Raw genomic sequence first — 14,323 nt, forward strand, 5'->3', positions numbered from 1 at the left:
AAAACACAAACATTACAAAGACTGGTTAATGAATAAAAAAGAAAATTTTGCAACCATGAATGTCATCCGATTCCATCTTCACGACATTTACACCGAAGAAATCAACAAAGTCGCACTCAGCGCCGACGACGATAAAAGAAAAATTTCAGAGGATGATATTCACACTCTGGCTATAGGGCATTACAAAAACAGATTTAACTTTATCAACTACTGGAAGTTTTTATGTCAAGAAGACACGGATCCACAAGCGGATCTAAAAGCTTTGCACAATCAAACCCCTGAGCCAGAGCCGGAGTCAAAAAGGTCAATCGCAGAGTCCGAAGGATTCGCATGTGAATTTAAAATTTTAACAAAAAAAACTTATATCAATACAGACACCGCAACAAAAAAAAGAAAAAAAACTTATAGCATTACAGATTGCAACAAATTAGATGACACATCAAGAGAGGTAACATTTTTTAAAAATTTAACACAACAAAAAAGAAACGCATGAGAGTTATCGCGCTTATATATGGAAAAGTATCAATGTCCTAGAACCCGCATTTCTCTACTGACAATAGGCTTTATTACGAAAAGCCCTGTTTACAACTTTTTTTCTTTAGTTTAATTTCCATTTTGTGACTTTTAATAGCAAACAGCTACTTGTTACATGTCATAACGCCATTACCACTATTACTTACATTTTAATTTTTTGGCGTCATTTTTATTACAGAGTGGAATAAGTTTAGGGAATATAATTAGGCACTTCAGTCACGTGACAAATTCCGTAAACAAAATTTGCGAAGTTTTTTATATATAAAGAAGACTTTTTCAGATTAAATTTAGACCGATTTTTTTAATCTATTATGCCATGGTAAAACGTTTTACGAAAAGTAAAATGATTAATCTTTCATAAAATATCTGCTAGAATTTTCAATATCAGTTTATCTGGCTGTAGGAGCGGTTTCAATTAAGTATTTGTAATTATTTTAGCTTAAAGTTATTTTATTTGCGTTCTAGCATCCTTTAAAATAATATATAACTATTTTTCTTTGTTTTCTTTTTTTTTTTTTTTGGTTTTGTGATGAATAAGTTGGTCTAAAATAACTTTAAAAAAACTAAGTTTTCGCTAATATTCGGGTATTCAGCTTAATTTTTAAATCTAAGTTAAAACCTGCTAAATCCCGTCCTCTTCTTCCTTTCAGTCCGTCTTAATATTGTTTCAAAAGTTATTACGGTAACTAATTTGCAAAAACAATATCACAATTTAATTGTATAATACAGTATTTGTATAAAATTAGCCTTATCATAATGAATAATAAAGAATTATATGATTGGTATCAATGCTTGAGTGATAAATCTTTGAAAATGGTTTGCTCGAATTTCAGAAGCCGATTCTCCAATTTGTTTTCAGTAACTGAAAATAATTTGAGCTTGTACAACAAAATTAAAATTGTTGTAGATAAATTTAAATCGTTAAAAAAAAACAATAAAAGAAGAGATATATGTAAGCTGATGCTCTTTAAACCGCCTATTTCGGAAATTAGTTGTGAATTATGCATATCAAGTGAAAAAAATAAAACGAAGGGTAAAAAAAGAAAATTAAACCAACAAACCTCGAAAAACTGTTTTAAAAAATTGAAACTTGCTTCATCTGGTTGTATAAATAAGTTCAAATCTGCTAATGTTCGTATTAGTAATATGAAAAAAAAATTTACATCTAACGACCCTAGAAGGATATATAAACTATTACATGCAAGTAATAAAGCAAAGATTCATCAATTAAAAAAGAAACAAAATAAGGAAATAAAAGAATTAAAAGATTTTTATAATAAAGTTATTAAAAATCTTAATAAAAGAGTTAAATTTTTGTTAGTTAAGCTTGAAAAAAGTGACAATAAAGTTGCACTCCTTCATGAGAAAAAGAGAATAACATGCAAAAAATTGTATTATGTAAAAAAGAAGTTTAGCATGGTAGTAAATAAACATGAAAATTTGTCTTCTAACAGTTTAAATAATCCTGAAAACAATACAGACTCTCCTAACACTAGAGTATTAAGCAAAGAAAATAAAGATTTTAATTTAAGTTCTCTTCTCCATGATCGCAGAATAACAACATTTCAAAACGGAAGGTATTCTAATGATATAAGAGAAGTTATTATGGAGTTAGTTTCTTTGAATGTCAGCATGAACAAAGTTAATGAAGTTATCACAATTGTTTTAAAAAAACTAGCAAAGATAGATATAGAGAAGCTTCCCTCAATTGGTACAAAATCTCGATTTATGACTGAGGCTTTAGCACTTGCTCAACTTCAAGTTGCAGAAGAAATGATAAACACTGTAGAAATTAATTCGGGCAATTGTCTTCACAGTGACGGTACCACTAAACATCATAGACATTTTCAAAATTTCCAAGTTACTACCACAAATGGAAGCACTTTATCTTTTGGATTATGTGAAATGGCTGGCAGTGATGCAGATTGTACTATTAATGCGTTAACCAAAACATTAGATGATATATGTGACATTTTAGAAAGTAGCAGCAAGGAAAACAATTTTTCTAACCTTTTATGTTCTTTTAAAACTACCATGTCTGATCTTGGGCCAGTTAATCCACTGTTTAATTTAAAGCTTAAAGATATGAGGAAAAAGTTACTGCCTAAAGTTATAAAGAACTGGGAAGGTTTAAAAAAAGGCGAGCAAGCAGATTTCATTGAAATGTCTAATTTTTTTTGTAAATTGCATTTATTATCTAACTTTGCAACAGAAACTGATAAAACGATTAACTCATTCGAAAAGTTAGTTTTAAGTACTAGTTATGAAAATATTTTTGCATTCAATACTGCTGAATCAGGTGCCACTAGATTAATAAGAACTGCATGTAAAGCTTTTCATGTAAGGGGAAGTGATGAAGCTGGAGTTGCTGGGTATTTTAATGCATTTCTTGCTGGTAAAGGACAAAGTAAGTGTATGCTTGCACCCTTTGTTGGTAACAGATTTAATATATTATATTATAATGCTGCAGCTTTGTATTTTCATTCAAAAGATATTTTAGAGTTTCTTCAAAATTGGCCAAATCAAAATAATCTTTTACTTGCAGTTAAAGAAGATATTAGCAACAAATTATATTTAGCAGAAGTGCGGGCTCTTGGAATAGTTGATAAAATAATTACAGGTCCACTTTGGCGGATAATTGAATCACAAAAGAGTATTCTTGATATGAATCCATTTTTGTTAACCCTAAAAATGAAACTTTTAGATTGGTGTAAAAATGCATCATCGATTATGATCTCGAAAACACCTATATTCAGTCCAAGTGATGTTAATATTCACAAAGATATTTTGTATGATAAATTATTTGAAGAGACTAATGACACTGATTTAAAAATTTTAACACAGCAGACATTAGAAGTAATATGTCATTCTTTGTTAGTTGTTCTGGAAAGACAATCTGCTGATCAACTTCCTGGAGGTAAATATTGGCATCCTTCTGATAATGTAAGTAAGGCAGCAGAGAATGTTCCAACAACAAACAAAGCATCAGAAAGTGACTTTGCGGTATTGGATCTTTTAATTCGTACAAAGCCAAATGCCAAAATACAAACTATACAAGCTTATACTATGTGGTATAAAAACAAAACACTAGACTGGTTGGATAAAAAGACTTTAGGTGAGCGTGACTCATTGCTAAAAAAAGCTTCAACAAACTTTAATAAAATGAAAGATAAATACAAACAACGTCATTTAGAATTAAAGTTTGAAATGAGTGAAAGGTTGTCTGAAAAGCATAAAGCTAAAAAAACAGCTAAAGACAAAGCCTTCTTAAAAAAAGCTAAATCGGTTAATGAGTTGTTAAAATTGAGGACAAAGGTGTGGTTGACCTCAAAAGAAGCAGATGATGAATATGTTTTGTTAGTTGACACATTTAAAAGCAAAAAAATATTAAGAGCACAGTTGGATTTTTATAGGTATGTTATGGAAGTTAAATGTGAACCTAAATATTTTTACAAAACTAAAATGCATGGTAGTAAGCGAATAGACTTAACAAACTATGAGTTGTTCAGTAATTTACAATCAGTTATTAGAACAAGGACTTTTCCAGAGCCCATTGAGAGAAGAGTTATTCTTATTGAAAGAAAAGAACGAGATATTTTGATTGCAAAAGAGAAAGAAGAGTTAAGTGAAAAATTAAAGAATGCAAGACTGTCTCAATTAGCAAATTAAAAAAACAAACATCTTGGCTGTCATTCTAAATGATGTTAATTATCTAGTTGGGAAATTTATTCAACATAAAATAATAAAAATCGACACTAAAAAATACTTTTGGTGTACAGGTGAAGTTCTTCGAGTAAACAAGTCAAATCCTAACTTAAAAAAAACTTTGTTTGATGTGGTCTATGAGACTGAGGAAAATCAAGTATGGACTTTTCCATTGCTTGTTGACCTTGAAAAAGGAAAGGTTATACTTTTGTAAAAAGCCTATTTTACAATTTATTTGAAATAATTACTAGTTATATATACTATTAGTAATATTTTATTAGAAACATATTACATTTATTATAAATTATATATTATTATTATAAATTAGTCGTATATATTAATCTATAATATCTATATTTATAACGTTTATAGTTGTTATAACGTATCGTATATAGTTATTATATATCAATAGTAATATTATATTATAAATATATTATAAATTACATAATATTATTATAAATTAGTCGTATATATTAATCTATATTATTTATATTGTTTAAATATATATATATGTATATATATTTATATATACATATATATATATATATATATATATATATATATATATATATATATATATATATATATATATATATATATATATTATATGTACATACATATATATTTAGATATATATATATATATATATATATATATATATATATATATATATATCATATATGTAAAGATATATATCGTTTATATTGATCTATAATATTTATAATATCGTATCTATAATATTTAAGAAAATTTAAAATTGGGTAACCTTATGTTTTATTTTTTCACAATTTAATGTGTAATGTGTCTATGACATATTGTCTATGTATATATTTTTCTGCTATATATATTTTTTCTGTATATGTATTTTTTCTAAAGATTAGTTGTGAACTGAAAGTTGTTTTATTTGTATATTGTTTAATGATAACAGATAGATTATTGCCTAAAGTCGTTGCGTAAAATTTTTACGCTAAAAAAAAATGTTAAAAAAAAACTAAAATAAAAAAACGCGTTTTTTTGTCTAAAAAAATGTCAAATTAGGTAGTATAAAAATGCAATTTTCTTGACAACCAGAAGTGCTACAAAGTTGGTTAAACCCATTTTAAAACAAGATTAACATTTTGAATGCAATAAAATTAAAATTAAAATTTTAGCTTAATTATATTACGAGATCATAAAATGGACTGAAGTGCCTAATATAATATTATAGTACAAAACAAATTATGTCACTATGTTCCGTTAAATAAACCTTCCTTATTACTTAGTTTGTACGTATGCATACATACATACATACATACATACATACATACATACATACATACATACATACATACATACATACATACATACATACATACATACATACATACATACATACATACATACATACATACATACATACATACATACATACATACATACATACATACATACATACATACATACATACATACATACATACATACATACATACATACATACATACATACATACATACATACATACATACATACATACATACATACATACATACATACATACATACATACATACATACATACATACATACATACATACATACATACATACATACATACATACATACATACATACATACATACATACATACATACATACATACATACATACATACATACATACATACATACATACATACATACATACATACATACATACATACATACATACATACATACATACATACATACATACATACATACATACATACATACATACATACATACATACATACATACATACATACATACATACATACATACATACATACATACATACATACATACATACATACATACATACATACAAGAGTTTTATCTGTTTTTTTTCTTTAAAAAACGTTTATCTTGTTTTACTGTTTGGACGGTTTAGATTGTGTCAAACGACTTGGACTTTCAATTACTTATAGAGGACTTTTTCTAACTTATTTAGCTGCATTATTTTTAACATTATCTTCATTTTTCTTCGGATGTGCGGTTGCCTGTTGCTCAAAGGTTTGATTTTCTCGCATTAGCTTTCTTTTTTTGTACTTAAATTTTATACAAATTTTAATATAAACAAATTGAGTCAATTTAGTATCGAATCTATCAATTTGCAATTTAGTTAAAGCTAATTGTCTAAATTATTTGATTGATAAGTTTTTCAAACGAACGGCAAAATTTCATTTCATTTTTAATCTTCAGCGCTTCTTCTTATTTTTATATTTTGGAAGTATAAGAAACTCTGTTAACACATTCCACCTGTTGAAATTCGATTCTTTGTTGGATGTTAACTGTATCTTTCTGAAACAATTTTTTAACTTTTTTGAGTTTGTAAATGAAGTTGTGAACGAAAGAAGCTATCTGCGTTCAAATTATCATAACGAACCACCTCCTCAACATTGTTAGGGTTGTTCAATGTACGCAACGTCAAATGACTTTCTATGACGCGTTGGTCTCGTTTGAATAGCTGTTAGATTAGCAACATTCGCCTACTAATATTTAATTTTAACAATTTTTCTTTAAGTTTGTCTCGTGAGTTGCAAAATTTGAAATAAATCTGCTGCAATGATAAGTCCGTAAAAATAAATTAGCAATGTGTTTGACTGCTTTGATGAAACTTCTGTCACCAATTTTAAAATGACCATCAAAATACAGAATTAAAGTTTTTGAAAGAATTTTGATAAGTATTTCCATAACTTACTATTTTGTCAAGACTCAACAGTTTCTATATAGGTTTTTGTCATACAAGAATACTTTCAAGTATTGTAGGTTTTCGAAGCTGTATCATAAGGTTTGGGCCATTATGTTGAGAAAATAAACCTCCATTTTATCTCCAAGGTTTTGCAGCGATTATACAAAATAACGCATACCTATTCAACTTGGAAAGGGCTTCAACAACAAAAAAAGAAATTCATTAGCAATCTTATATGTCCACATGAGAATTATTTATGAAAAAATAGAAAAAGGGACGAATTTTTTTAAATGAAACTCCCTTTAAAGCTGAAACCATTCCTATTGTAAAATAGAAGCAACTAATTAATTACGATATGCTAGAAACAATGACTTTGCATTTTAGTGAGTTGCGCAAATAAGGATGTGGCATTTGGTTGGGGCTAACTTAGAGCAGTGCTCCCACTAGGCAAAAGCGTTAGAAAAATTCGCTCTAATTGTACATGTTTTTGTCATTTAAATTTTTACATACATGTTTTTTTTAAAAAGGAATATATCAATTACATTCTATTGACATATTTTAAGTCTCAAGTGCATCTTTTCTATGTTCCCTTTGTTCATTACAAAGAGTTTCTTTTGACTTGCCGTGAGTATATTTGTAAGTGTATAGCGCTTGTGTGACTTGTGTATGGTTTGTGTATGGTTTATGTTTGGTTTGTGCATCATTTATTAATGATTTGTGTAAAGATTATGTTCACTCTAAAACCGATTGGTTCTTTGAAGAACCGATGAGGGTTCTTGATGTTCTGTGGAGGGAGCACCTATATAGGGTGTTCAAGCAAACCTTAGGACAGGAAGAAATTTTATGGTAAAGTTCTTTAAAGAACCTAGATGGTTTTTTGAAAATTTAAACATCTTAACACATGTTCTGATAAATCACTCGAAAAACTCAAACTCTTTAAGTGAGTGTATCCCTTAAAAGGGTTTTGAGCAAGAGCCCAATAAGAACTTTTTTTATCTTAAAGAATTGACTTATCTATATAAAGAATTGACGAAATCCACGTGCCATTGCAACGGAGTGCTCAGGAACAGTGCATGCCTTCAAAATATCTCGATTGCTACGTGTATGATCTGTAAAGATCAAGGAGGATTGTAATTCCGTTTCAAAAATTACTAAAACGTTTAATGACGTTACAGAATTAAGACTTTTGATAGCTGTTACAAAAACTATTTTAAATACGTGTAAGTGAGAAATATATCTTGGTTTTTAAGACGTTTACATGAGATATTGTCTGACATTAAAAAAAGAGAAAGTTCGTAAAGATAGGTTTATGTTTGAAGACAGTACTGTTGTCACCACATCGATGTTTTGAGAGAAAACTACACTTTTTTATACTTATTGTTTAACCTTCGACCGTTGTACTCGTTGTTTACCTTTAAATCGTTTTTCAACTCAGCATATATTTTTATCCTTCAACTTTTATACATCTATGAACATGTTTACTTTTCATTGCCAAGCTTTTAGAAATATTTAAGTTAATGTAATAAATAATGTATTTAAATTTATCGTTTGAATTACTTTTTTGATGCTATTTACTTTCACACTTTTGGGTTGTTAAGTCTACTTCTAAAACGGAAGGATGTTGTTTCCATGAGATATTCTTGTCTTCTGTAATCCAATCAAAACCATGTGCAGGTAAATGTTTGCACTTTGCCGATCCTTAAAGATTGTTTGCATCTAGATATGCATTTTGATGCTTCATTTTTCCTAAATATATTTCCGATGCATTCATAATTAGATTTTCCACGTCTTTTAGAAACCACTGAAGTTCCACCTCTGATCCCTTTTTCAAATATAATTGGCGTTTTAAAATCGAATCAAATCAAAAAATGCTTGGTTTGCAACTTCGGAGAATTGCAAATAAATCAATAAAATCATGTAGTAAGAGAGCAATACAAATTAAATTGTAATGTATTGCAATAAATTTGGAAGCTTATGTTTGCTTCTTTCCATTAATTACATGGTGCAGTCGGAAGAGATGGTGCTCCAGAAGGCTTTGCAAAATGAACCATTCCAAGTTTGATGATTTATGCTAAAGCCCGATATCAGATCTACGGAATGATTAGAAACTGTTCAAGCAACTCCTAAGCTTGTTGCTGCAGCAATAACGGTTTTATGAAGGCATCTATGGTATTTGAGGGAAACGCTTTATTTCTGATGAAATAAAGATTGCAATGGTTAGAGCAATCGAACATTCTGGAAGTAAAGAACGAGAGGGGTGGGGGGGGGGGGTGAAGATTATTTTAAATGCTAATAATATTTAAAATACTTGTGAGCTTTGCTACATCCTGATGCAAGTTAAGAAATTAAGAAATTTAATTTAAGAAATTTAAATTAAAAAATAGTTTTATGATGCTCGACAACTTGGTCAGTTTTGAATCTTTTTGTTCGAACTTGCAGAAGTTTTTATTTTCTTTATCTGGTATTTTGGAGCATCAACTTTTAAAACATTTTTCTCTCTTGACTTTAATCAAGTTTTTCTCTCTTGACTATGATCAAGTTGTCAAGAATCAACCTTACGTTTAATATAAATTTTAGTCAAAACTTTTTTTTCAAAACTTTTTTTCTTCTTTTTGATTACACTCTTGGAAACTTTCGATGTTGTTAAAACGTTTTCTACAAAATCCGATCATCAAACTTTTGAGATTTGAACATTGAGAAATTGATTGACAAATATCTTAAATAAAGCTAGTGTCTTTGTGAAGGTAAAGAACTAAATTACTACAAACTCGAAATCATGGTACGAAACATTTAAAGTCAACCTTAGAAACATATCATTTGTTTATTGATATTTCTGCACTATAAATTTGATGTTTTGGTGTCCGTCCTTCGATCTTTTACTAGACAAGTAAAACCGCCAGAATTAACGTTAGTTGAACAAGTTACAATGAGATCTTTTTCATTCAAAGATAACATTTTCCCCAACTTCTAATCTCGGTATTTCCATATTTGATTCAATGTACTTCTCGAAGAAACTTTTTTTTTCTTTACATAATCGTACGTGATCAGTCTCTATTTGATTAAAGTTCTTCTCTCCCTTCTTACTCTTACAGCAGCATTTTTTTACTTCTTGTTCCTTCCAACTTTTATTTTGTTGCTTGTCCTCTAAAATATTTCTCATTGGAGAACTAGTTGTAATGATGGAATATTTCTTTCTTAAACTTTCTCTGGTTTTCTGTTTGGCAATTTAGGTAGATAAATAATACTTGAAAGTGATATAGAATGAACTAATTGAAATGGGGCCAGTTCTTGGGATACAGTCCTATCAGGTGAAGAACTATACTAGAAGGATGCGACAATAGATTAACTAATGCTTCAGATGTTTTGATTCTGTGCTTCGCATAAACTATCAGTTTCATTTTGTGGCAATTAGGCTTGAGTAACTGGCTTTTCTGGGTTTCTGACCTCTGAATATTATCAAGTAATTACGTTTTAGATGCAACTGTATTCATTGGAAATAAATCGTTGAGTTTCTAAATCAGGGGTGGCCATAACTTTTTTGATAAGGGCCAAAATCAGCTTTTTAACTGTTAAATGGGGCCGGAGATTTTTAATAATATAGTATTTTAAAAATATTTTTTTTTAAAATATTGATTTGCAAAGGAATAACACTCAAACACACATATTTACTAGGTAACAACATATGCTGGTCACAAGGCTATTAGGTATAATACAAATTATAGTTTATTGGTAATCACGAACCAGCCTTTTTTTCACAATATTTTTAATGTCCATTGGCAACTGACTGGTTGCGATTCTTAATGTATTCTGCAAGTTAGTATCTGTCAATACAGATCTTGTTTTGGATTTTGCAAATTTCATACGAGAAAAAACACTTTCACACAAATATGTGCTACCAAACAAAACAACCATCATTTTTGCATTGTTGACTAAGTTGGTGTAGTTATTTTGGTCAAGATTTTTGTAAAATAACAATAAATTTTGTTTATTATATGCTTCTCTCAAAGCATCGCTGCATTGAAGATCAATTAACTCCATTTGGAATTTATCTGGCACAGTTTCAATATCAGCAGAGAATGGCACTGTGAACAATTGGATTTTGTCTGCATGATTCTTAACATCTGCAAAACTTTTTGAAAGTCTTGATTTCAATTCAGCAATACAGGTAACAAATTTCGCTGTGTTTCCAGGATTCACCTCACCTAAAGTTGGAAAATGACTGAAATTTTCAGTTCTTAGCTGCTGCTCCCACAAAGTTAATTTCAACTGAAAAGCTAGAATAAGGTTGTACATTTTTCCAATAAATTGATCTTTTCCTTGGAGTTCTTTGTTAAGTATATTGCAATGTTGGGTCAAGTCTACTAGAAATGAAAATTTTTTAATAAACTCTCTTTCTTCTAGCTCTGGTGGATAATCTTTGTTGATAATTTTGAAAAAATACCAATTATTTAACATTATTTGAGTGATTCACAACTGACATTGGTCATATCAGTGTAAGGCAGAACCATTTTCCTCGACATTGCTAAGTTCAAAACAATACGTTTTTAGTTACTGACACAAAATAATAACACTTCATCATGCTTTAAATTGACGAAAAATGCTAAATTCTTGTAATATTTTTTATAACATGAACTTTAATTAATAAGATTAATATAAAGCGAACGTAAATTATACATGAGTTATTAATTTTTTGGTATCCCCTTGATAAATGTTTCTTTAAAAAAGGAAATTCTCTTTAAAACGTTCAATGCACACAACTAAATAAACTTATTAAAAATAACTGACTGTTTGACCATTACTATATATGGCACGAGTCTGACAATTTTTATATATGACCTCTTTGTTTCAATAGTTTTTAGTAAATAGTAATTTGCAACCATTTACTAAAAATTCCTTTTGTTACTCGATATTTAATTCTCTTAAATATTTTGACACTAATAAAGGACCTCCCTTCGGCATTTTTTCTATTTTGGTGGTCAGGAGAGTAGAGCTACTTTTATTAAGGGTAATCAAATTTTTGATGAAGAACTTTTACCAGAATAATAAAATGTAAAACAATAATATATATGTATAAGAACTTTTTCTTTCTACTAAATATAAGAATTTAACTTAAATAAGAAATTTTTTTTTCCTCAAAAGTGTTGCAAATACAAACTAAGCTAATAAATTAGTTAAATAACTTATAAACTTTAAGTTACTCCATATTTGACAAATTCTCAAAACTACAATATTCACTATTCGTTTAAAAAGATTCCATATGTTATGTACAACAAATTATTACGTGTAAAATAGAGAAACGTTAAAAAAAAATTGAACTTATTGCATATATTTATATCATTTTAACTGACAAAAATTTGCAATAACAGGTAATCAGGTTTCTTTTTATAAATCGTATAAATGCCTCAATCGTAAATCCTAAAGAAAAAAAAAAAAATTGGAATTACGTTACTATAATTACAACAACAAAAAAAACAAAAATAAAACACCACATAAAAACTGAAAATCAATTTACGTATTTTGACATGGCAGTTAATATAAATATTCATCGAAAATGTAACTATAAAATCTATTTCGAAGTACAAATGAATTAATAATACCATAAAAAAAAAAAAAAAGTCAAAAAAAGATATAAATTGCATTTTTAGCATAATGTTGTCTTGGTTTTTAGTAAATAAAAAAAAAGCACTAAGTTCCAATAATGAAACTACCTATTATTCATTTTTAACAACAGTCACCAACATGAAGTGTCTATTGTTAAAAATGAATATCAACGCAAAACATCACAACAATAACACATCACAATAGAATATTTACACCCTTGATCCTAAAATCCAGCGAAAATAACGAAATAAATTAAAATATAAAAGGCAAAATTAGAAAACCGATTTAAAGTTAACTAAACTTATCTTTATACCAAACATATAACTACATAAAAGTATATATGTTTTTATATCAATATTAGTTATTCAATTACTTCAAATTTAGGACATTAAAACACCCTAGATTTAAAGATCCATGTTGCAAACTCTCTCATACATTACGCTAAATATTAACAGACATTTTTATGTGTTTCCAGAATATGTGAAAAAGGCTAGACAACACAAACTAGCTCTAAAGCAGTAACTCCGCCTGACACTAAATGCTGGCAAGTCACAGCTCTGCTATAAGTACATCGCTTGGCTGGCAAGGTTATCAATCTTGCTCAACATAATGCCAAATCACACCACTTTGAAAACATGGAAACAACATAATTTAAACATATATACAACTATAAACAAATATGGTTTTATACAACACATTGATTAATTATCTTTTCAATTTGTTGAAGAGTAGCTTATTCAGCTATTAGAAGTGGGATTGAGCGGTGAATGAAAACTTCTATCTTAAAAGCTTTGTATGTATTCCAGAGATGTAAAGGGTTGTCAGGTTCACAAAAGATCAAAGTAATTGAAATCAACTGTCTAATTTGCTTTGGCACATGTGTTAAAACCGCCTCAGAAAGAGTATTCTGCTATTCAGTATCATCTTACAACACACCTTTCAAAACACATGCTTCACAAAACGTTTCAAGGACAATACCATTAACAGTACGCACATCCTCGCAAGATGTTGCTCCTTTTGCTTGCAAAAGTAACAGTCTAAGAAAAAACAATTCTCCAGTTGGATTAACTTTATACATTCTTACAACCAGCTTATCACTACCCCTCTGTCTAACCTTCCATTTACAATGTTTATCATCAAATATAAAGTGATAAGGAATGTCTACATAAGAATAGCAGTATGCTCTTTCATTTTCAGTAGTCAACTTAAACCATGCCGTTAGGTGCATATCACACTGAGCTGCTAGATCAAAAGCCATTTGTATAAACATATGTACAAACTATAAGCACAATAAATGTGTTTAAATATGTATATAAGGTTAAATATATACTTAAATAAATAAATTCTTTATATACATACTGAAGCACATTTTTAAAACGATTATATAACACATATTAACACATACACAAACAATAAAAAACACTTTACATTATTATAAAAACACATTGATAAAACAACTATAAAGCACTTATCACCACATACACATAAATATCAAAAAAGCTTATATGCAAACAGTAAACGTGCGCAAACAAAAATGTTAAAAATGACGCAAGAAAATTTAAAAAGATACAAAATATATATCTACAAACAATACTCTTTACCTTCTTTTTTTTTTCTCATAAGAACTGTAATCTTCATAACAAAATTTAACCTTTACATACAATAAAATGTGACATGCGTAGCCAGTGTTGGCACAAAATTTGAATTTATTTTTCTAAATTTTCTAAAAAAGAACAAAATTAGTTAATAGCATCACAGAAATTTCAAAGTAGTA

At 28.6% G+C, this 14,323-nt stretch overlaps 1 protein-coding gene, 1 long non-coding RNA gene and 1 pseudogene across 3 annotated transcripts in view; 1 reads left to right on the forward strand and 2 right to left on the reverse strand.

Annotated features, from left to right (window-relative positions):
- Nucleotides 1-14,323, reverse strand: part of LOC149886416 (uncharacterized) — a 204,547-nt gene that overhangs the window by 144,202 nt on the left and 46,022 nt on the right. The gene's annotated exons all lie outside the window — the stretch shown is intronic.
- On the forward strand, nucleotides 1,761-4,471 carry LOC149886425 (uncharacterized; annotated as a pseudogene). Its single transcript, XR_016454090.1, has 2 exons — nucleotides 1,761-2,941; nucleotides 3,080-4,471. The product of XR_016454090.1 is annotated as an uncharacterized LOC149886425 (transcript).
- LOC145192008 (general transcription factor II-I repeat domain-containing protein 2B-like) lies at nucleotides 10,672-11,403 on the reverse strand. The gene has a single exon (XM_090094391.1). The coding sequence runs from the start codon at nucleotides 11,401-11,403 to the stop codon at nucleotides 10,672-10,674; it is 732 nt and encodes a 243-aa protein (XP_089950517.1).

The sequence above is a fragment of the Hydra viridissima genome, unplaced genomic scaffold (genome assembly GCF_058129835.1).
Source record: "Hydra viridissima isolate aposymbiotic clone 2 unplaced genomic scaffold, HvirCarnegie_v1 scaffold_7, whole genome shotgun sequence".
In the NCBI taxonomy this organism is placed as follows: Eukaryota; Metazoa; Cnidaria; class Hydrozoa; order Anthoathecata; family Hydridae; genus Hydra; species Hydra viridissima.